General features: G+C 46.6%; 2 protein-coding genes across 2 annotated transcripts; one reads left to right on the top strand and one right to left on the bottom strand.

Annotated features, from left to right (window-relative positions):
- Positions 1 to 606: 606 nt before the first annotated feature.
- Positions 607 to 24,449, top strand: LOC126541821 (heterogeneous nuclear ribonucleoprotein 27C-like). The gene is made up of 11 exons (XM_050188767.3): positions 607 to 757; positions 2,777 to 2,817; positions 3,930 to 4,093; positions 4,597 to 4,668; positions 5,051 to 5,152; positions 5,247 to 5,295; positions 6,037 to 6,119; positions 14,814 to 14,964; positions 17,889 to 17,975; positions 23,504 to 23,590; positions 24,243 to 24,449. The coding sequence occupies exons 1-11, from the start codon at positions 729 to 731 to the stop codon at positions 24,326 to 24,328; spliced, it is 951 nt and encodes a 316-aa protein (XP_050044724.1). The 5' UTR covers positions 607 to 728; the 3' UTR covers positions 24,329 to 24,449.
- On the bottom strand, positions 18,643 to 23,494 carry LOC129387646 (uncharacterized). The gene has a single exon (XM_055076964.1). It carries the CDS (start codon positions 21,536 to 21,538, stop codon positions 20,702 to 20,704), a length of 837 nt encoding a protein of 278 aa, XP_054932939.1. The 5' UTR covers positions 21,539 to 23,494; the 3' UTR covers positions 18,643 to 20,701.

Raw genomic sequence — 24,449 nt, 5'->3', positions numbered from 1 at the left:
TCGGGGCGGGCTGCCGCGTGTTGTCCGCTTCTGGAACGCGCGACTGGCCCACCCTGAAACGATGCTTTCTGCAGCTGTCGGCAGGCGGCGAAACAAGTTTATGCTTGCACGTCGTGGTAGCAGTTTTCATCTTTATAAGCGCAGGCAAATTTGCACTTTTTTCTTAAAATCCAGGCAATTAACTTTGCCAAGTTTTATACTAAACGAAGTTGACGCCAAAATGCGATCGCCCTGCAAGATTTGAGCACGAACAGCGTAGCCGTGAGGGCAAAACCTTTTTTCGAACATACGCAGCAAAATATTCAGGACCCTGTATATGGTCTCACTTGCTGAAAATTTTCGATTTTCAACAATTTTTATTAAAACATTCACTGCCTAAATCAAGAATTCGCTACCAACAGCCACTAGGTTTCAACGTTAGCTTTAAATGTAACAAGGCTAATCAAATTTGGTGCAATAATTGCCGAGAAAGTCAATTTCTTCTTTCCAATGTAAATACATTGATAGGCTTCCTCTCGGCAAGTGGCTCACTAGCAGAAATACCATGTTAGTCGGGCAACGCTGCGTGCGCACGCGCCGACGCAGATGACATTTTTTTTCTTCGCATCTTTCTTTTGTTCCTGTTCGTTGTTTGGACCGAACGTGTCGCAAGTTTGGTGCTGGTGCAAAGTAGCAGTATTTGAGAGCCACTAGTGTTCTGAGCCTGTTTTTCACAAACGCCCCAAAAGATGGCCCGCCGGGAAAACGAGGAGCAAGGGTGAGAATCTTTCCGCTATTCTCGATCGACGTTAGTCAGCGCGGCGGCCATTCCATGTCCTATCTCCCGAGCGGCGCCCATAGTGGCGTTGCTTGATTGGTGCCAATGCTTGAGGCCCAATGTGGCGAATTGCGCTTTGCGTTTGTTGTAAACACGTCGTTTAGAGCTCTAATGAAGTTTTTGAACGTGCTTGCGAATTCTTCGGATAGCGCTGCGTCATCGTTTGCAAGATTCCGAGCGCGTTCTTTCGAGTGAAGGCGGCGGGATGCCGCTTGGCGGGAGCTTTCCTCCTCAACGGGGAAGCCTCCAACGCTTTATTGTTGGTTCAGCTGCGCGAGGAGTGCGCTGGCTGTTGATAACCTTACGAATCGCTTTCATTACTGCTCCCTGGCACTGGGCGCTGGTAACCTGCAGCAGAATACACGAGGCCTTTTCGTACGGAAAATAGGTTTGATAGGGAGCGCTTGGCGGCTTCGCCATGGTATCGATGGCTTTTGCGATTGGCCAACACGCCGGCGCCGGTCAGTCACCGCGTACTCAACTGACGTAATACATTTTTATCAATCCGGCCCGTGATGGCGCTCGCAGCAGCGTAGATGCGAATACTAGTTAATTGACCAGTTAATACATTATTAGAGTACCGTATATAATATTACAAATTACACGGTCAGAAATAATTATTGCCAATACTTACTTAGTTTTAGGCCCCATAAATAAATGTTACCGACCGGATTAAAATTTGGCAGTATCGACGTGGGAGCCTGTCGCGCTCATTTGTGTTAAAGCACATAGCTTTAGCCGTAGAGTAAGCTGTGGCAAACAGTAACAAGAATGAACGCGTTCACGCAGCGCGGATGCCATTATATAATCCATAGAACAGTCGGTACGGGTGACTACAGATTCAGTGCTTTGAAGTTGCAGCTGCTGTGATAAAAAGTGTCGTTGAACCTCGTTCTAGCATATGCACCATTGGCAGGTGGCGTTCATCTGTGCTGAAGTGGGCACCTTTACTTTTGCTTTTACTTACATTTATGTTCCTTTGGTGTAGACTGTTTGTGCAAAGGCGCATGTGATGGACTATTTAACATGTTATAAAATGCGGTTAAGTTTATGTGCTAATTTAGTTCAGTTTTAACTTTTAATTACTGCCTTACATGTGCAGGCTTCCACGATATGCATTACCCTACTATTCTGTTAAATACAGAAAGAAAGAAGGCTGGCTACAGAAAGGAACACTGGATAGCACAAAATACTGAGTACTTTCTAAATAGGTTGACTAGCATAGTACCAACTTCTTGTTAGGTAACCGAACTGATGGATCTATTTCGAGGTGTGCAACCTAATTTGATCGATGGTTATGTTCTATGCATATGTGCATGTGTGTGGGGTGCTGTTCATGCTATATTGTGAGCCATGTGTGATGACTCGTCATTAGTGCAGTGTATATTGGACATCTTGGCGGCAGGTGGGTCTTGCCAAATGTTTAAAAGAACACTATCTTGCAATGAATGGATGCAACTGCATTTTTTATTTTGTTGGCGTATTTTCTTTATTGTATTTTTTAGGCAACTTTATGGCAGTAATGCCTGCATTCCATGTTATTGAAAAAAAAAGAAAATGTTAAGCATGCCAGTATTCCATATTTGCGAAAACAGCATGAAACCACAAATGGACAAAGAGGGCTGCACGGTCGCAGCACAAATTAATGTATACATCGGGTTTCTTAGTATTAACATAATTGTGTTGTAATCTTGTTCGTGCCTCAGGGTGTATTTTAGTTTATAGTTTTACAATCATCAGTGTACATTCTTGTGGTAGGAGTCTGCTGCTGTCATAAAGGGTACCCAGGCACACTCTAGCTTTTTGTAATAACTATGTAACAATTTTGTTGGAAGTAAATCTGAATATTCTGTAATTCCAGTTCATCTATAAACTTACTTTCTGTTGGTTTGCATTCTATTCTCGCTGCCTTGACTTCGCAGCTTTATAAAGCCACATTCTGCTGCTTCACTTTTTCAGGAAAATATTTGTGGGGGGCCTCAGCTGGGAGACCACGCAAGGTAATTCCACGTCTGTTATGTTCTCCTTGTAGGGCAAATACAGTGCAAAAACAGTAATTTTATTGTGTACCTTGTGAAAAGCCATCTCACATTGTCAGTAGTGCATTGTAAGTGCACCATATTAAATAATTCACTGTTTGTCAGTAGCCTTCCACGAAAAAGCCTTTTCTTGATGTATCTGTATTGTTGGAACTTAAATTATTTTTTTAATTAGCAGACATTTTGTTTGCTTGTGGTTAATGAGTTACATCATTGGGGTACTATCGTTCTCTTAATTTAATTCATGTTGGATTGGTATTTTTAGAAAAACATTACTGCTGAACACAATGTCAAGTTCGATAAGTGGCTTCAGTGGCTACATTTAGATGGAATGTAAATGCCCATTCATCGCAGCGAATGAGTTCAGAGCAATTCACCACGTCTTCTTATCCTGGAGTGGAGCCGTGGGATGTAAAAATAACCCAGATTTGCTATCCACACTCCTGGTGGCTCTCATCACCTTAAAGGTGAATAAATTCTGGGGTTTTATGTCCCAAAACCACTATTTGATTGAGACATGTCGTATTAAAGAACTTCAGATTAATTTTGACCACCAGGGGATCTTTAACACGCCCCCAATGCATGGGACACAGGTGTTTTTGCATTCTGGTTTGTGTTCCATCGAAATCCACCCACTGCGGCCGGAGTTTCATCATGTGACCTCGTACTTAGAAGCACAACACCATAGCCGCTAAGCCACTGTGGCAGATCATTGCCTTAAATGTAAGGCAAATATATGGGCCAATGTAAATTGTGCACCAGCATTTCTATCTTAGCTGTTTGCTTGTCCTAGCGCGGGCATGAGCCCTGTCTGACATGTGACAGCTGTTAGGCTCCTCGTCTGCAGAGCTGTATCAGCGCTTGGTTTCCTGCCAGTGCAACCATATGCTGCATTTCCGCAGCCATTTATAAAAATTGAGTAAGCGCGGTCTTTGTGAAATCTGTTGATTTTGCTGTTTTCTTAAAAATTTGTAGTCTTGCATAGCTAGTGTTCTTCTTTGTCAGCTGTTTCTTCCATGGGATTCAGAACACTTTTTTTGCAAACTATGATAATTTGCTTTTTCTCCCTCCAGAGAGCCTGCTCAACTACTTCAGCCGTTTTGGTGAAGTAGTGGACAGTGTGGTGATGTGCAATGAGACGGGCCGGTCTCGTGGCTTTGGATTTGTCACTTTCCGGGACCCCAGTTGCGTGGCTACCGTGCTGGCTGGAGGACCGCATCAACTGGATGGGCGAACAGTCAGTAGTTTTGTTTTTCATTCTTCGTAAAGGGGCTATGTTGCTGCACCTGCCATCTGTGCCGCATGCAAGCTGTATAAAACCAGTCATTGTTTTACGTTTCTTTCAAAGCAAGTCTTTTATGCCCACGGCTCATCTCTCAAGTCGTCACAATTTTAATAGATATATATTTTATGCACTCTACAAGAAATGTTTTTAGGCCCTTACACAGCCGTGTTACATCAATGCTTTGTTCATTGTTTCATTGAAAACTCATAATCACTTCATGGTGCTCTTTGGCCAGACCTGGCCCTTGTGCCATTAAAAACCACACATTGTCACCAGTTTTTTGTTTCTGTAAACATCGTTTTTCGCCTACAACTAATTTGGTCAGGTTGCAAGAGTTTAACAAATTGCACTGTGGAACTTTGACTTGGGGCTTTAATATGGTGTTCCTTGTGCCAATGCAGTTAGTTTCCCGTGAATGTCTACAGGGCATATGTTTATGAAGATTATTTTTCCAGGTGGATCCCAAATCGTGCAATCCACGCAGTGCCAGTCGTCCTGGTGGAGGAGGAGGAGGCCCAGGGGCCAGGGTGAGTTGCATTTTGTGCTGACAACTGGCTGGGGTGGCATTCTTGGGCAGTAACTTTTGGGGAGGCATTCGCAAGATTTTGTGCAACTAGTGCCAGAAGCGTTGGCGTCAATGGGTTTCTGGCACAATGCCTCGACAGCTGTCTTAGTACAGTTTGCATATTGCCAGTAATGCTGTGGCCCATAGTTAGGAATGTGTTCGTTGCTAGTCGCACGAAAACTCTCAAAAGTGAAAGCATTTTCAAAACTGATTGCCCGAGAATACTGCCACCTCGGAAGTATCTGTATGTTCAACTTGTTCTGTGCTGCTGCATGGGAGTTGATACGGATGTTTCTGAATGCATTGCCATGGGCTCTTTCTGAATCGCTTTGGTATTTTTACAGGGTGGTCGAACCAAAGGCAGCACAACTAAGATATTTGTTGGCGGCCTTCCTGCCACTGTGACAGAGACAGACTTGCATGCCTTCTTCTCCGAGTATGGAAAGGTAGGCCATCACATAATGTGCCTTCTGCTTGTGAATAAGTCATTGGGGCTTAAGGCTTAGCTTGGGCTTTGTGTCCTCTTTTCTCTCCTCGCAGGTGACAGAAGTTCTTATCATGTATGACCAAGAGCAGCGGCGTTCTCGAGGTGAGTTTGCGTAAAACGCGGCTTTCCCCTCTTTTTCTAGCAGGCTATGGTGAAGATGAAGTCGCTCTTGAGGGAGCCAGACAGTGCTGTTGTTCTGGTTTTGCAGGAGGGTGCGAGCCCCAAACGATTTGTTTCAGTGTGCGAGCAAGCGCCTGAGAAAATGTGCGGCCGCCTTCAACTCCTGCAAAATGCATTCTTGATGGACGGACTGCTCCCTGGCGCTAATGGCGTGAGACTGTAGTCAATAAGGAGATTAATTAACCCTAGGATATAATTATAGTTAGCCTGGCTGTTAGGCCCAACTTTCCCCTCTCATTTTCTTTTCCTTCATCTTGTGCGCGTGGGGGGGATGGGGGATGAACCGGGTCTCTGGCAAGTCTGCTGCCCCGAGTGCGGTTGGACCAGCAAGTGCCTGAGCCTGGCCAAAAGCAGTGCCTGGTCAAAGCCATGCCCGGTCAGTGACTGCCCAAAAGCAGCCCTACCTTTTCCACCCCTGAGACAATTGGGAAGTGGCATGGCACCCCGCCCTCAACTCCCAGGAGGCACTTGTTTGCAGGGACAGCATTTGCTGGCCTGCGAGGGTAATTACTGGTACCGGGCACACTGTTTGCCCATGATGTCCTCTTTGAAGTGTTTTAACTGGAAAATTGTAAGGCTTACAATCGAGATGAGGGTCTTCGAGTGCGGTACTTGCTACCAGTGGCTACACATCACATTGCTGACATGCCTATATGTTTGCAGGCTTTGGCTTCGTGAGCTTTGAGACAGAAGATGCGGTCAACCAGTTAACTGGGCAGCGTTACGTCGAGATCAGTGGAAAGCAGGTATGTCCACCTTCTGAAGCATTCATCATATGCCTGTAGTGTCGCCATAAAAATAATCTACACTCATTACAACAGACCCGCTTGCAATAGGCTTTCGGATATAACGGACCATATTTCAGCCTTAGTTCTACCTATTTTGTTAATGTAGCAAAGTTCGCTTTTAACGGACCACGGCACAACGGACTATCGGCTATCGACACAGGCTGGCGACTGACTTGCAAGCGTCAGCCAACGATCGCGGCTCAATATCTTGCGCGTGAGGGAGGGAGGAAAGCGGGGCGAAAGCGCAGCATCTCGCCCGCTAGGCACAGTGGGGGGGGAGGCCAGGGAAAGACTTGGGGAAGGGTTCTAGCCTCTCGCCTGCTAGGCACGGTGGGGGGGGGAGGCCAGGGAAAGACTTGGGGAATGGTTCTAGCATCTTGCCCGCTAGGCACGGTGGGGGGAGGGGGGAGGCCAGAGAAAGACTTGGGGAATGGTTCTACTCTGGGCGCAGCTGCGCGGGTGCCATATAGTGAAAGCGATCTGCGATGTGGACAAAGTGCGCTTACTGCTGGTAGCTTCATATGTGCTGTGATTTCGACATTTAGTTCGTGTTAAAGCAAGAGACAGCACAAAGGTCAATTCGCTCGCTGCTGCTGCCACGCTTATGTTGCTTAAGGGGGGACATGGGTTGTGGAGATTATTTCCTGCATCTTATGGCCAAATCTGATGAAAATAAACAAGCTTAGTTAGTTTTTTGTGCTAATTTCAAATATGCAATCATTTTTCTTGTAGGTCCATTAGTTCAGGAAATTGACAGTGCTGCCACTCTATTGTTTCCGGAGACAATGGAAAAAAAAAACTGCTCAGGAGAAAGTGAATATTATTGCATAGCTAGGTACTATAATGTGCAATAACTGCAATGCAGCAAAAAGTTTTCAAATGAGATTCTAATTAGCCATTCTGCAGGTGATCAAAATTCTTTCCTTGACCTAAAGCTACCACATCAAAAGAAAATTAATAAAATGGAATATACATGTGCACAAATTTGAAATTCTGCTGTCAGCACTTTGTAATATGTAGATTAGGCTTTCTGCTATAGAAAGAATTGGTGCTCTAGCTGTTCTAGATCATGAGATATCACTCCGACAGTCTAGTGAAGTGACCCAAAAACATGTTTTGAGAAAAGTGAGAAAACGTGCAAAACCCTATTTTATTTACAAATTTACAGCTGGAACAGCTCAGTAGGCACCAGGCATGTAGTCCTGCTGACTCCCAGCCCCTGTGTGCCGCTTTTTGAGGGACTGGCGCAAATCTTCTGATGCTTTGCGCTTCTTGGCTGATGCTGCCATTTGACGCCTATCTTTCTCGGCCATGCGGGTGCGACTTTGCTCGCTTGGATTTAGACATAGTTCTTTCATTATGTCCTTTGAGGCCCTTGCATTGCCTGCATTGAACTTTAATACTGCCTCTGCCACAGCAGCCTCAACCATGAATAAAGAAGCGTGCCTGTCTTTTGGCGCCAGTGCCCAGATCATCGAATGCGGGCTTTCATTATTATTTTGCGTTTTACCCCACTGGCAACGTTGCAGCAGTTTCTTGTCTGAAAGACGTTCATATATGGGACGTAAAGCCTGACAAACATGAGGAGGAAGCTTTCGAGGATGTTTTGGAACCGGCTCACCCTTGGCCGCTGCAGCATTTTGCTTGCACCAGGAGTTTGGGCCTGATGGACAAAGAGTGTGATTAGCCACATCATCGTTTGATGCGATGTGATGATATGTGGCGATCACTGCATTTTGAGTGGCATCTACGTCTCCTTTGTGGGTCTTCAGAGCCCATCCATAGTATGAGGTTAACTTGGAGATCAAGTCTGCTGTCAAGCGGCCCTTTCCACCAAGACTCGCATGTCCAGGGCCTCTGTGTTTTGCCACCAAGTTGCGCAAAGCAGTCCCCATGGCTTTTGCACATGATTCACGCAGTCCTCTTTTTCATTCGGGATATACCCATACACTTCATCATCTTGTAAAGCGAGATAACTGCGGCTGTCCCCATCACAAAGCACCGTTGTATACCGCAGATTGTGCCGCTCCAATGATCACCTGAAAAGGATGAGGGCAGCTTTCCACCTCCATCTCCCCAGCTTTCTTATTAGTGTTCTTCTGACACTTGTGGCCATTCTTCCAGGCTCCATAGGAAGGGTCACTCTCCTTAGGCCCCGACTCGCACCCAGCACAGAAATTGCTCAATACCACAAATTCGAGCACAAGTCCGCTGAACAACTCGATCACAGTGCCGATGCCGATATGGGACGTATGACCGCGGGTCATCCATGACCCGTCGTACGACACCGCGATGTTCCCAGTATGACCTACGTTCAGTTAGGCGTAAAGTTCGCGAACTGACCGTGCGCAGTCGCTCGTCAGATTACGCGCCGCGCGATCGGCCGCTGGTGTCAACTTCGTCTTCATGTAGCTCTGCCACGTTTTCGTGTGAAGCGCCCGACGGCTGATGCCTATCAACGAGAAAATGTCATTGAACGTAGTCTGTTGGTTCCCCGTTGCCTGCATGGCACGCGTAGCCAAAACGTTCACAGCAAAGGGTTTCATTCGTTCAGCACTGAACGCGCGGCGAGCTCCACACCGACGCAATCTCTCCACAGTTCGCGCACATAAAACGCAGCTTCACAGCGAGTCCGTACTCCCGCTCGTCTCGGACGATTTCTAAAGCACCATTGCAGATGTTGCAGTTCGCAAACGTTTATAAAGTGTTCACGGCACTCAAATCCACAATTGTAAACGTAGTCCCATCAGGCGGGCGAAGTGCATCGTCGGTACTGTTTCCCACGAACTCGCGTTTCCTCTCCGTCGCTGGAGCGGAAGACAACTCCGATAGCTTTGCTTTGGCTTTGGCTTCCTCCTCCTCCAGCTCGGGGGGTTGTCGTACGCGAGCGCTGGTCGAAGGGTCCGTGGCAGACGGACTTGTCGCAGCATCCACAGCGGATGCGGTCGTTAGGCCTGTTGTTGCTGCATCGACGATTTCGCCATCGGACGCTGAGGTTGTGGCGTCCTGGGCGTTTTGCAGTGTTGAGCAGCGTTTTTTGAAGTTTTCGATGAGCGTCCGTCGCACTTTTTCCGCACCAAACTTGTGCCACGTTCGAAATCTGTGCTCCGTTTCAGACATCGCGTTGACACTGGGGCAAGATAGCGCACCTCAATGCACGGCTCCAAGCGCGGAGCAGACTATAGCGATGCAGTTCCGCCAATCGGGAGGCAAGCTCAAGTCACGTGCACTGAGTGACGAATAGGATGGCGTTCTAGTACCTTTTTTTGCCATGCATTTTTTAAGTTGCCAATGGCCAAATGGGGCCCGTTCTGGCGGGAATTTGAAAGGAAAAGTCGCCTCTTTCAGATGAGACCAAGATGTCCGTGCTAGCACACGAAGAGCAGGCGTGGGTTTCGGAAAATGTGCCATTTCAGCGCAAGTTCCGCCTGAAATTCAGCTAGTACATGTCGTATAAGGCGTCACTGCGGCTAAAATACTGATGTTATCGGTATGAAATTAACAATGTAGATGCAATAATAGCTGTAAACTCCAAAAATGGAATAAAAAATATTGAGTTTTTTCGCGATTTTTCGTCGCCACAACCCGTGTCCCCCCTTAAGGGGGGACCCGGGACCTTATTCGCCAGAAATTAAAATTTTCGATTATTATTTTCTGCGTTCCTGACGTGTTTCTACACCTATCTCTGAAATTTGGTTACAAAATACCGCGTAGTTCTTTCGTTACTGTGATCTAAAGATGCGAATCCGCAAAGCGTTGCCCTTTAAATTGGGGACAAATTGCACCCAATTTTCGTCACGCATAACTTCATAACTACGTGCTCTGCCAGTGCCATTTTGGTACCATTCGAAAGCTCATGCTTCTGGCTTTATTTATTCGGTGGTCGGCAACATTGTCGGCGCTGTGGTCACAAAAAAGGAACAGAAAAAGAAATTCGCGGTGCACGCTATTATTGGCCAGTTTGAGCATGTGACCAAGATGGCGAGTCATGATTGGCTCCAAGGACCATGAGCGCTCAAACGACAAAAACTGTCACCATTTTGTCTTAGTATCACGACTGCGACGCTGGATATGCTGGAGGTCCAACAAAGTTTCGTTCTGTGAATCGTTACGGGTGGAAACGTACGAGACAATAAACTTCCGAAAGCGATTCCATCGTTGCAGTCTGCACAGGATACCCGACAGCTCGTCGCTGGAGTCGTACCGTCGCCGAACGTCACCGCCTCAACTGCTCCGCCGGATCGCGCATATCCACACGCCGGTTACACTCGCGTAAGAATTTAACACAGCTGTTGTAACTGAAGAGGAAGTGGATAAGATAAGAGCACATGAGAAAGCTACGCTCAACAAGATAGCATCTACGACAGTCAGAGCGAAATATTCAGTGTTCTGTTGAAGATCCAATCGCCGATAGTGCAACAACTGGCAAAGTTCTGATTGGTGTTGCAGAAGTCGCGGGGTGCAGTAGTGCGGAACTTAGCATCGCAAGTTGGCAGCTGGACGTAGTTATATTTATTCAATTGCGTTTTTTACTAATTGTAACAATGTGTCATTATTTCGCATTATTGGCAGTGCCTCTAGGACACCAAAGCTAGAACCTGGACTGGTCCGTTGGTTGGGGCTCGCCGAGGCCTGTGCGTGCCAGGGTGTATAAAGTTGGCTGTCCGCTATTGCGGACAGTCAAATTTTTATGCGACCACCCCCTGGCATGCTTCGGCCTCCGCAGCCCCAACCCACGGGGCCCACCCTGCTTCCAACTTTGATCCCCCTGCGCTACCCCTTGGGTGCCCTGGAGATCCTGTGCCGCCTGCTTTATTATAACCTCAGGTGCTCTCCTGAGGCTTCCATTTGCTAGTTACATGTGCCCTCCTAGAGCAGTGGTTGTAAAAAAATGCAATCTATCGTGGCGACGAAAAAAGGGACCTGCGACTCGTACAACGCCAGTCACAACCATGCCGCAACAGCCTCGGTCGCGAAGCTCGCTGCTCGGTATGTCGTCGTCGGACTGGTGTCATTGTTCTCGTTGTTTTCTCGTGTAACACTTGCGGGGGTTCTGCGTAGCTGATGCGGAGCGATCAGGATTATGGTCGCTACTAAACTGAATGTGATTTGCGAGATCTGCGGTGAAATTGCCCTGGGACGGAGCTCGCGGGGAATTGAGGGCCCGAAAACGTGCGATCCTTTTGACGTGAACGTACTCGCAGTGCATGCTATGTCGTCGACCGGAATGGCCATGAATTACACCTAGTGCCTACTTATTGTCTTTTGTGCCGTTTTTTTTTTTGCATACTTTCTTTCAATATATCAGTTTTCAAATGTTTTCTGTTTTCTCAAAACCACAATTTTGATGATGGTGCCGTATTAGAGGTGCATTATCTCTGCGTCTACTTGTGCTATCACTGTAATTCTTTTTTCCCAGAAAGACAAAGCTGTGTAGAGCGCAAGTAAACGAAATAAGGTTGTTACATTTAATAGCAAATTTTAAACAATTTTCTTTTTTTAGTAGTTAGACGGATTTCTCTCACTGAAGTCTGCAATGTTCTCATTTGATATAAAATTGGGTTAGAACACCATGCTTGCTTATTAGCACTCTTTGTTAGTTCCACATCATTTTTGTATGTCTATATTTATTATGCCATGTATAGTTTGGTAAATGGCTCACCTCCAAGCAAATTGTGCAATAAAGCTGAATTTCTTCAATTTCTGGAAAGTTGTTTACTCTGCAAGAAAACTTGATGTATATATAAAACTAGCACATTGAAATACATAAACTCGGCAAGTTTCATCAATGTCGACAAAGAATTTTAAAAAAGTTTCCAGGCGCAGGGTCTCCCTTTACTACAGCAGTCGATGTGGCGCCTTTCGGGCGAAACTACAACTTTTTGTTTGTTTGTTTGTTTGTTTTACTTGGGGCATTTGTCACTAAATTTGTTGGACATCGTGACGAAAGTTTCGGAAGTGAGGTGCCTCGTATATTACGGACTTTGGATAAAACTGTTGTTTTTTGTCGGATTATCAGGGTCCTTTTTAACGGGAGTTGAGTGTATAACCGGAGTAGAAATTTTACTCTTTGGTGGTGTTGGAGTTTGTTGCTATTGTGTTCACGGCAAGGCAACCACGCTGACTGAATGGAATAGTTTATTCCATGATTATGCGAACAGAATTGAGGCCGGTGGCTTGTGCAATGCGCTTTATTTAGAGCCATCTTATTTACAAGTGTAAGGGTGACGAGAGGGTGTGGGAGCAAGAGCGCGGCTATTGCCATGCTAGGGCGTGCTATGCAACAGTTGCAAATCCTCCAACTCTTCGGGCAGTCTCTGTGGCCTATGGTTTGAGATCATGGTCACAGGTTCAATTCCTGGTCATGATAGGAGAGTTTCAATGGGAGTGGATTGAAAAATTACAAATTACTTGTGCACTTAGTCTAGGTGCACGTTAAACATCCCCACATCGCCAGAGTCAACCTGATGCCCTGCACTGTGGCACCTTTCATAGCCCATTGTGCACCATTGACTTCTACGATCGGTCAATTTCATTGTGCCTTAGCAGTAATAGCATGGTAAGGTGTACATTTAGAAGAATAGTAGTCATAGTAGCTGCAGGAAGGATCATAGGCCACATTGCATCACTACATGTTAAAAGGGCCCTGAATCATCTCCGGGCTTTGTGAAATAACATAGTTCACGGGTAGCATACACTACTATGAACATCACAGCGAAGCTTTGCTGTCGTACGTGGTCCGTGGAGCTTGCAAGCAGATTTCGAAGTCTCCTTTCTCTCAGGCACTCTTTTCAACAGAAGGCCCCGTCCTCACTTTCTTCTGGACGCTTTATTTGCTTAATTTTGTTACTCCCTTTCATGGTTACGATTGGTCAATAGCTGACGTCAAGGTGCTGTCGGTCAGATGGTGCAGATACCCCGGCTGCCGCGGGGTGCTGCCACGAGTCCACTAGCAAAGCGCACTGCAGCTAAGCACACCACGCACTCTGAAACAGATAGGCAAAGATGCTTATTGCAATAGGATTGGTGGTGATAGCTGTGAATGGCGCGTGAGACGATGTCAGAGATTTACTGGTACCGAAATGAGAAATTGAGTGCCTGCCGACGTTTTTTCGTGAGACGAGCGGTCGAGTATTACGGTGAAGCTGCCGCGGTGGGCAGATATATATATACTGTCCTCGATTGCGCACACCTTATGCATTTTCTTATTTACATGGGACCTAGCGCCCGGAAAACATGTCATACTATTGCAGTTTGGCTACATACTGAACGTGGGTGCTGAAAAATTGTTTTCCGGGAATGCATGAACCAGCCAAAAATGACCATAAGTCTATTGGGTCATTTTTTGTGTTCTCGATTGCAAATGTTGGTGCCGGGAATATGTACGCAACGGGAACGGATCAATGGGGTTCTATTTTATATCCCTCTTGGGATATACCGTATTTAGTCTAATGCGCCCTCGATTATAACACGCACCCGTTTGCCGTGACCTAAAAAAAAAGTCATTTATAGTATCGCACTCCTCATTTCATACAGAAATGCAACTTTCTCTCATTTGGAAAAGCAAAGACTTGCTCCCAGTATGCTAAAGTTGTGATAAATTGAAAAAGTCGCAGTTTCGCGCAAAAGGCAAAGCATCGATTGAGATTTGCTATTAGTAGAAAGCTATATGAAAAGAAAGGATAGTAGTTTTATCGGCCATATAAACTTTTAAACATTGACTTACTAACTAAATTAACAAGCATGGCATTGCGCAGGCCCAAGCAAACATGAAGACATCACTCAGTGACCATGGAAACTCTATCAAAACGCTGGAGGAAGTGCGGTAGCAGGAGCAAGCGAATTGACCTTTGTGCCGCTTCTCGCTTCAACGTGAACTAAGCGACGAGAACACAGCGCGGTGCGCTTAGATGCATAGCCTTTCTCCATTGCAGATCGCTTTCAAGATAGTGGCCGCGCCCTATGCAACAGCTACTGGAGTAAAATGCCTCTTCGTTTTGCACCAGTCCTGCATGCAAGTTTATGGAACTCTGAACGCGCGTGATGCGGCCCAATATCTGTCCGTCTCCACACACCTGATCACTTTCCTTTTAATTGCGGCATCGCGTGTCTTTGCAATCGGCACTTCCATGCTGATAGAGCAAACGCAGAAAACGAGAAACGGACGGTATACTACTACAGCACACAGAGGAAGCTACGGCAGCTAGGCTCGAGGCATGTACGAGATGGCCATATTGAAATGCCGATGGTGACATAACGCAGATTTAGGTTCGTACTTGATTCTAACAAGCATGCAATTTTATGACCCGTTTTATGGGAAAAAAAGTGTGTGCTAGATTCGAGTACATACGGTAGTTTGTGGATAATGGGGGACGAGGCATTGAACTTAGTCAATGCTCCTTGAGAAATTTTACCAGTTCAACTTATTGCTTATTTTCATCACTAAGAAGGCGATTAAAGAGTCATTAAGAGTCGTAGAAAACAAAGCTGTCTTTGAAGTGACTGAAAACTCTTCTAAATTTAGCAACTTTCTCGCTAAGTTACCAATAACATTTGAAGAGTGCTAGAGGGGTTCCATGTAGGTGCTCTTTTTGTTGTTTAGTTGCTTCCCACTGGTTATCCCAACTCACCATGAAATATGCGACTTTTCAGGTTGAGTGCAAGCGGGCGGAGCCCAAGGAAAGCAGGATGGCCAAGGGTGGCCGCCCTGGTGGCGGTGGTGGCGGCTGGGGTGGACAGCAGCAACAGTGGGGCTGGGGTTCATCCAACGGGGGTGGCTCTAACATGAACTCCAGCTACCAGGGTGAGGCATTTGATGCATGCGAATTTTGTAGGGCTTATTTATTAGAAATGTCTTAGCCGACTTGAAGGTGCATTCACACTGGCGATTGACAGAGGTTGTGACATTGGACCGATTTTGCATATCGGCAATTGTGACTCGCCTGTCGCCACAGAGAAATGTTTTAGCTTGTACAGATGTGTTTTGCTTCTGCGTCGCTTATTCATTCACTAGGTTTGCAACTGCAGTCGCACTACTGAAAAATCAAATGGTGAGCAACTAAACCGAAACAGTCTCTGTGCAACCATTTGTTGCTAACTTAGTTGAACGGCATATGCGAGTCGCCAGTGTGAGTGAGCCCTAAACCTTTGAATTCGCTCTAAGAAAAACTGTAAATTTTACTGTTTCATTTTTTTCCTGCCAAACTATTGTACATTGTAGCTTCGTTTAAAAAAATACAGTTCGACTTGTGTGACATTATTTTGCATGCACCCTAATTAACGGCACACTCTTCTTCAAATAAGCAACTATATTGAGACATGTAAAAGCAGGTATATTTAAGGGGGGAGGCTACCCTTGAGACCGAACTTTATTTTTTAAGATATCCAGATGAAACTTTCAGGGTACGTTCACACCACCAAACTATAAGGAACTGCAAAGTTTCATGAAGATATGTTTATTAGTTCCAGAGTTATTGAGGTCTAACTACGTGATTAATGTATATGCCTGAGGAAGAGCCTGGAGAAATGCCAGCACATCGTAGGAAGCTGAAATTCACTGTGATGATCCCTTGATAGATATCCCAGGGGGCTAAAGAGCCCTTTTCTTTAATTTCCCCTCCAAAAAATTTTAAGACAACTTTGAATTTGATGTAGCCAGTAATGACCACATCAAAAATTAATTGCTTATTATAAATTAACTGCACCAGCTCTCAATAAAAGAAGCCTGTTACCCCCTGGCAAAGTCATTCAGCAACAGAATAAAAAAAAACGGCATACAAATCTGAAGAGCGGTTCTTGAGATATCGCCTTCCCCAGCACCACTACTAGCAAAAAAATCCATTCCGAGAAAACGGGCCTTAAAGTTGAACACGTGTTTTTTTATTAGAAAGCTCCTGCGGAGCTTCTAATTAGCTCGATCTTGCGGCTCCAGGCACATCAGTGTGTCGGATTTTCGACTGGCGACAGCCGAAAGCACAGTTCCGCCGCTGAAAAGCGTCTACGCAGTCGGCACTCGCTACGGAAGATCGGAAGTTCGATGCTCGTACAAGACGCATATCGCGCTCCCGCGCACTGAACATCTGCACTGTCTTGGGCTTTGCCGGCATCGCGTGCAGCGAAGAACTAGCGAAAAAAAAAAGCTGAGCAAATAATCTAAAAGATAGCGCAAGGCGATGAGCAGCTCGCAAGCTCATGTTGAGGCGGACGGAGCAAGGGGCAACGACGACGCGAGCGCGGCGGGCGCGCCATCAAAGGGAGCCGCCGCCACCGCCCGCGCAGCAGCCAATGGCAGGCGCGCTTTAGCCCGCGGGATTTGAGCAGCCGCCGCCGCCCGCGCAGCAGCCAATGCCGGGCGCGCTTTAGCCCGCGGGATTTGAACGCGCTGCTCCGGCCAATCAGCGCTCCACATCACATCGTGGGAAAACGCCAATAGCGCCTCAACCGCGCGGACGATGCCATTTTGCAAGGCGGCAAAATAGAGACAAAGAATTCACGGTCAAAACGACACCAATATGGCGTGGGCAGGCCGCATGGGTCGGGAATGGCGCGAGCGCGAAGTTTGACTTCATTTCGGCATTTGTGCGTGTTTTGTGGGCCGCGGTGGCCTCGAAAGTAGCGTTTTTTTGGTACTTTACGGTTGAATTAGGTGCTGATAATTACAGAACAGGTAGTTTATGAGAAATACAACCCAAAAATAAGGTTTTTCAAAAAATCGACTTTCTCGCGATTTTTCGGTTTTCAAGGGCCGCGTCCCCCCTTAACTAAATGCACGATGGCAAAAGAAATGCATTATTTATCATGCTCATTGTGGTAAAAGTAAAGAAACATTGATATAACAAGTTTAAGGTAAAATGATTTAAATCTTGAATGTTTCTTGCGAATATCAGCATGGTATTAAAAATTCGTAAATTCCAGCATTTAGGTCAAGTTCTAAAAACATTTTGTGGAATGTGCCCCTTTGTCTTGCATAGTATTCCAGGGGAAAATTTTAATTGTTGTCTAGCCACTATAGTCTATCCCGGATATACCGAACCCAGAAATATCAAATTGTTGCTTATATCAAACAGTACTAACATCTCCCTGGAAATCCTATGCAAAAGCGTAGCGCTACTCTACGTGTGTATCGGACTTCTGTTCAGCAGATTCAATATATCGAACATTCCACCGCGGTGCTGGAAATGCCCTTCTCCTAAGGGGGCCGTAGATCAGAAATGGCACTATTTTGCCAGATGCTGCAAAGCAGTGAAAGGAGCGAAGGGCCAGCAGCAACATCAAAAAAAAGAGGCGGGGGGTGGGGGGAGGGGGATCGACTGCAGACCACCAGCTGGAAGTGATCACTGCTTTATCAGTGTTTGGCATGCTTTCAAGAAGTCCTGCGTAATAAATACCTTGGACGTCACTGATTATGATGGACTGTTGGGCTATCAAAAGCTGCTAGCACTGTTCCCAGATGAGAATCCTGACAGTTCAAATTGTTTGTGTGGTTTATGCCTGATGACAAGTTAGCAAATTGACCAAATAGTGTGTTTTGTAGTTCACTGCTTAGCAGAATTTGCATTTTGTGTAGCCGGTATTTGTTGTGCAGAGATTCAATTGTATGTATTTGTTCCTTTGGAGGTGCAATTAGTCAGCTTTGCTTGATTTGTTTTGTATAAGGCCTCTTTTAAGCTTTCTTGAGATGTTCTCCTTATTGTGTAATGTTGAAGCTAATGCATAACTTTAATGCAGGCTATGGTGGTGGCTACAACAACTGGGGAAATAGCCAGAACAGCTATGGCTATGGAGGAGCTGGTGACCAGTCCTACAGTGGTTATGGTATGTTTGCCATTTTCTTTGATTAGCTGCACCTTCAAGGCAGGGTGTGTGTGCGCATGTGTCATGCGTTAAGCAGTGGTCCAGCTGCGCAAAAGTGCGATATTTCTCTTTATCATAACTCAATGTTTTCAGTAGGGCTATGCAACTACAGTCGACCAATTTTTCGGAGGCCCGATAGTTCCGACACCTTCGCGGCTATGCCACGGTATCCAATAGTCGGTGTATAGGAACGTGTGAAATTTCGGATGCGAAAACCCTTCGCCATCCAATTTCCTAGATATTTTATGACTGCAGGTTCGAAACTGCACTGATCGAAGCCGCCACTGTCACTATTTTATCTCACCGCCTCAAACAGGCATTCTCGCAGCAGGCGTTGGTAGCCTTAAGGGGGGACGCGGCTTTTGCACCGCGAAAAATTGCCGAAAAGTTGATTTTCTTTTTTTAAAATCACATTTTCAGTTTCTATAACCCTTTTTCTATCGGATATCCAAATATCATCACTGTAAACCACTTAGAAGTGCTCTAAGAAATTCGTTTTATCAGCCAAGAAACAAGGAAGTTGATTTTCAAAGCCACGTCCCCAAGGGGGGACGTGGCTTTGAATATCAACTTCCTTATTTCTTCATGGATTTTGATAAAAATTGGCACAAATGTCTGTCTGATGGCACTGTCTCCCTGATGCTTCCATAAAAGTTTCACAGCAATATCTTGAGAACAATTTATTCAATTTGATTGAGCTGAATTTTTGTCCCTCTTACTTTCTGGAGAGCCTGGGGAACTTAAAAAACGTGATAGAAGGCTTGTTAAGTATTGACTGCATAGCTAAATGCATGCTGAAGGTCGTGACATTCTTGCATTTTTTTTTTTTCGCAACACAGATTTTTTGGAGTGCCATATTTTATGTTACCTTCACATCAAGCACACCTTCAGGGTAGACGAATAGCCATATCGTAAACTTACAAAGGGTCAAGATAAGAAAGCGAGAATGTCACGACCTGCACTGTTAAAAGGTAACAAAGAAATCAGCTCCAGAAACTGAGCAAAAACGCAGAAAAACAGTTTTGAGAAAACAGCTCTCAAAGTTTGACCTCCTCTTCAGTTCTCTAAAAGGCACCAAATTTGTAGCCTTTGGGGTGTTTTGTGATATAGGGCTTCTTGTAGATGTGGCCTCCGGTTTAGTGTGCTCCCCCCCCCCTTTTTTTTCTTTTTATAGGGCATTCTTTGCTGCTGCTGCTCTACAAAGAGCATGGTACCTAGGTTTCAAACCAAGTGACGTGCAGAACTCTGTGTGGGCAGGAATATAGTTCCAGTGTACATTCAGGCAGCCTGTACCCGCATGCTGCCCAATTGATAGCAACCCAGTACAATCACTGAGGCTTTTTTGTTGTTGTTGGATTGACCATGTTACTGAATGAAGGCTCTGAGTGTCAGCAGCCTCCCAAGTCATCTTTATTTGACAATGGCTGTAGAACTTAGGATCAGAGAGCCAGTGATAGATATGCAGCTGCTAGGTGCTTTCCAGAATTGTACTTTTGTATGATGCCTCGATCACTTCTGCAGCCAGGTGTCTATGCGAGCCCAAGGGGCCTAGAGAACAGAACTCGTGATGAGGTTCTCTTTATGAAGGGGTGGTATGACAGATATTGCTACGAGCTATCATGACAACATACAGTTGAACCCCGTTCATACGTTTTTCACTGGACCAAGGAAAAAAAGCGTAACAGCCAGGAAAACGCAACAGTGAGGAAAGCTCCGAAAATGAATGAAAAAAGTGCAGCTTCAACTATAGACAATTTATTTCCACAGAGTGTGCTTAGAACTTGAAAAAAGTCTAGAATGGTGGCTTGCCGTTTCTTTCGCTCGCTAGAAATCACCACACGTTTCTCATAGCCTGGAAGGCCGCATTGCTGTCAGCGTCGCTGTGAGGTGCGACCCTGCGGAGGAGGTCGCGAGCCGCGACGGTTTCTCCGAAGCTAGGATTTGGCAACTCCCCGGCTTCATGCATCTCGTGGTCCTCGTCGTCACCGCGCCACGGCAATGGATGAAGGAATATCCGCGGGAAATGTTGCCCTCTTTGGCGTAATCATGCTAACGATTGCTTAGTATTGCTGCGGAGCGTGCGCGTCCGAGCAGCCCGGTTGCGCGCAGCGCGGCGTGGTTTCGCGAGAAATGTAAACAAGAGAGGAGAGCTGTCCCGATAGGCGGAGCAACGCTGGCAACGCCATGAGCAACGGCAACTTCCGGCTTCCCTTTAGCTATAGCTTCACAAAGAGTGACCTCAGGTCCTCTCCAGAGTTTCCTTCCTCCGTGAGTCGACCCGTGCAACGTCCAACAAACCATGCGGTGTCCGTAATCACAGTGATGATAGTGAGAGCATTTTTCACGAATGGCCACCTAGTGGCGGCCTCTCAAACTGGCGTGCGGCCTTTTGCAGCCAGTTCCATAGCCAAGCCCAGTCAAAACTCGTTAAAAGCCAAAATGGCGGTTGGAGCGCGTTGCCTACTTTAGCCCAGGCGGGTTCGGGTTGCGATGCATCATGTGGGAACGTTTTCACAGCTACAGTCGAACCTCGATATATCGAACAGCGCGGTGGTCGCAAAATAGTTCGATATAGCCAGAATTCGATATATAAAATCACGTAGAAAACGCATCAAAAACTAGCACAAATCAATCAATGAACCAATCGTGGCGCAATAGATACTCACATGAAGCTTCAAACAAAGTATTTATTTAGTTCGCTGAAAGTACTGAAGCAGCGTAGCCTGCTTCATATTGGCAACCGCGTGCTTGACCACGGCGTCCTCAACATAGTCCAAACGGTCCACAAGAGAGAGTCCAGTGCCTTCTATTGCGCCGCAGTAGCGGCGTACAACGGCCAAAGCAGCTACAGCCTCAGTTGCACTAGGGAGTGGGGCAACATCAGCGCTTGCTGGATCAGCCTCGGCAGCGCCTTCGTTTGGCCGCTCAGCAGTCACTTCTGCAGCGATCTCCACGTCTGTTAACTCCGCCACTGTACCGGTGCTGTCGTCACCGCCAACGAAGTCCTCAATGCACATGCTGTGTGGCTCAGCACCGACAAAGCGCTCGAACTGGCTGTAGGTTTCTTCAAGCTGGCATTCTTCCTCTGTGCCATCCAACGTCAAATCTTCGGTTGCTTCCTCGGAAGCTTCTTCAATGCGGGTCACGAAACCCGCATGCCGAAAGCAGTGAACTTCTCGGCGCCGAGAATGAACGCAAAGTTCTTGGCCTTCTGCTGTAGCATTGGTCCCGATAAAGGAACATTCAGGAATATTCCGGCCCCTTACGTCGATAAACCATTTGTACAGCGCCTTCTCGACGTCTTCAAAGGCAGCTTTGCACACCCGCCGCACGCCTGAGTGCTGGTTCTGTTCCGCCTTGGCCTTTATGTCACTCTTATTTTTCAGCAGAGTGCTCAAAGTACTCCTTGGGATGTTGAAAGCTTCGGCGACGCTCGATTTCTTTTCTCCATTTTCAACGCGCTGTATCACTTCCAATTTCGCAGCAAATGTCAGGGTGGTCCGCTTCTTCGCGTTTGCAGCCATCACACCAACCACGACAGGCCTAAGCCACACACACAACGACTGGCGTAGCACAAACGGCAGCACCGAGACGCACGTGTTGTTGATGTTGTCAAACTAGCCAACCTGGCCAAGCCACGGCCACGCCAAGCCGCCGCGTGCGTACGCCGCTACGTTCAAATGGCGCCCTCGGCGCAACAGATGTGGGCAGCTGTCGTACGCAGCAGTCTGGAACGCCCATCGCGCCACCGCTATCTTCGAGAGTGTTGCGGGAAAGCTCGCCTCCTGTCAACAGAGCGCACTTGGTCTGGGGCGGCGGAGTTCGACATATCCATTTTACATCCGGCCCCGTTCGAAATAAAAAATTAAAAATGCATGCGATTTTCCACGTGCTATAGAAAGTGTTCGATATACGCAATAATTCGATATATCCGTGTTCGATATATCGAGGTTTGACTGTCCTACGTAACAGCAGGGTTCCTTATACATTGGATCCTATGGAGGCTATGCCGGGACCGGATGAAAACGACGTAGCAGCCGGGAAAACGCAGCAGTGAGGAACGTAACAGCGAGGTTCTACTGTATAGTGAACACGCAATATGCTTGGTTGCGGGTCTGAGATGACGTTTGAATGCCTAGCTGCAGATATAAGGTGTCGACACGCAAAATGCCTAGTCGCTGGCTTGAGGAGTCGACCCTCAATGCGCTTATTCACGCAGTCCAAGGTGCCGACGCGCGAAATTCCTAGCCGCGGGCTCGAGAAGTCGACACTCGATGCACTTATTTGCGCAGTCGGAGGCGCTGATGCACAAAATGCTTAAATGAGGGTCCGAGAGGTCCGCGCGCGATGTCCATGATCGCAGAGTCGGAGGCTCCCTATGCGCGAAATGTTTAGCCGTGTGCCCGAGGATTGGGTGCGCGTGGGCAACATAGAGTGCTGAAAGGCTTAGCTGCATGTCCGAGGATTCCGCGCATGAATCTCGGTCGCGAAGTCCGTGTCGCCGATGCTCGGAATGCTTAGCCGCGAGTCTGAAACGTCCACAAGTGTAGGGATTGGCCACGCTACTGCGATGTCCGCGTAGCGCCCGTTTTGACACGTCGAGATTACAGCGAGTGGAGACGCCCAGGCTCGCGAGGTGCAAAGAGCCGAGCAGACGACGCGAGTGCCGGACCAATGGCGAACTGCGCTGGAGTCGCGTGGCGGGAGCGGCCAGTCGCAGACTTCGGCACGACCTTCAATCATTTGCTTTTTGTGTGCTTGTTTTTGTATGGAGGAGATCGCCGAAGTGGCAGATTTGAAGACTGAGAAACGTGCTTTCCAACGAGACCAAGATTGCAGTGCTCGGTCGCGCCATTCCGGAGATATTACGGCTTGAAAAACGCTGTTCTTTCTTGATTTCCGCGAGGTTTTTTGCCACCTTGGCTGATCAAACTTAATTTTTTAGAGCACTTCTAAGTGGTTTACAGTGATGATTATTTGGGTATCAGATAGAAAAAGGCTTATAGAAACTGAAAATGTGATTTTCAAAAAATCGATCTTTTGGTAATTTTTCGCTATGCGAAAGCCACGTCCCCCCTTAAGACACTTGGAAACATCGCAAGGTGGGTCATTGGTGCGTGGATTGCCCTCCCGCAGGCAATGGTTGCACGGGCCTCCAGAAGTGACATTTCTGGTGCTGAATTGAACTGAATATGGCTTTCTGTGGTCAGACGTCAATAGGTGTCATTTGACACTAGCTGCTCAGATTCTGCTGTGTGCATGTCTGCGTGTGCGTGTCTTCCATAATGTTGTTTCAACACTGTACTCCTGAACTCAATTTCGTTACTTTGCATGGCATGTTATATTTTTTTTTATATTTGGGCAGTAATATAACTGCACATTAAACACAGTGGCGCTGTAGAATCATGCAAATATGGTATGTTACTTGATTACCACAGCACAAATGTGGCTATTAGCGGTGTAGTTTCATATCTTTTGTGATTCTGTAGGATCATATGGACAGCAGCAGCCCTCAAGCTATGGACCCATGCGCACTGGCTACAGTGATGGATATACAGCTACCCCAGCAGCTACTGGTAAGTGCAGTTTGTCTCATTTGATCTGCATTCAGTTACATTTTCAGCTGCAGTGGCAACTGATCTACCAAAAGAGTGACCGTTACCATGATAAAAGGCTTAGTAAGCCAGGAAAGTCGCAACAATGCAAGATTGGTGGTGATGCCTGAAAGTTCTCGCACAAGATTGTCACGTCGCGAATTTCAACTATCTGCTCAGGCCTAGCAAAATTTTGATCACCGAAGAAGCACTGCATTGTATTCTAGAGTGCCAGACTGAACACAGCAAGCTTCAAGAACTTCTGCTGTGCCACAATACCCTAAATATGAAAAAATACTACAAAATTTGCAACGTCACTTTGGCACTGGGGTTTTGGCACAAAATTCAAGAACTGGAAGGGAACAATGTTTACTTGGTACAAAAAGCCTAATTAGATGTTATCTAGTCTTACTAAAGATTGCCTAAACTTTTGATGCCTTCAACTGGCCTGAATGTATATCTCGTGAAGGATGCAATGTTCTAGATCACTACTGGGCTGCCTGGGTGTTTTTCTGATGTGTTGGTGGGGTTGTGGAACGAGCTTTAAATGCCTATGTGCCAAAGGTCAGTTGGCATTCTGCCTTTGAGAAATGGAATAACCTGTAACAACACTGCAATATCTGGCTCTGTGCAGGTGGCTACAATGCACCCAGCACCAATGGCATGGCAGGTGCTGCAGTCGGCCAAACTGATGGTGCTTACCATCCCTACCGGAGGTGAATCTGAAGGCACCAGCGAGTGTACATTCCTCACGCCTTCCCCTCTTCTTTTTTTTTTTTCGTCCTCTCAATAAGATCCACCTCATCACCCTGGATTTTTTATACACTCATTTGCCTACAGA

Source organism: Dermacentor andersoni, chromosome 2 (assembly GCF_023375885.2).
Source record: "Dermacentor andersoni chromosome 2, qqDerAnde1_hic_scaffold, whole genome shotgun sequence".
Taxonomy (NCBI): domain Eukaryota; kingdom Metazoa; phylum Arthropoda; class Arachnida; order Ixodida; family Ixodidae; genus Dermacentor; species Dermacentor andersoni.
This window is presented reverse-complemented; position numbering and strand designations above follow the sequence as displayed.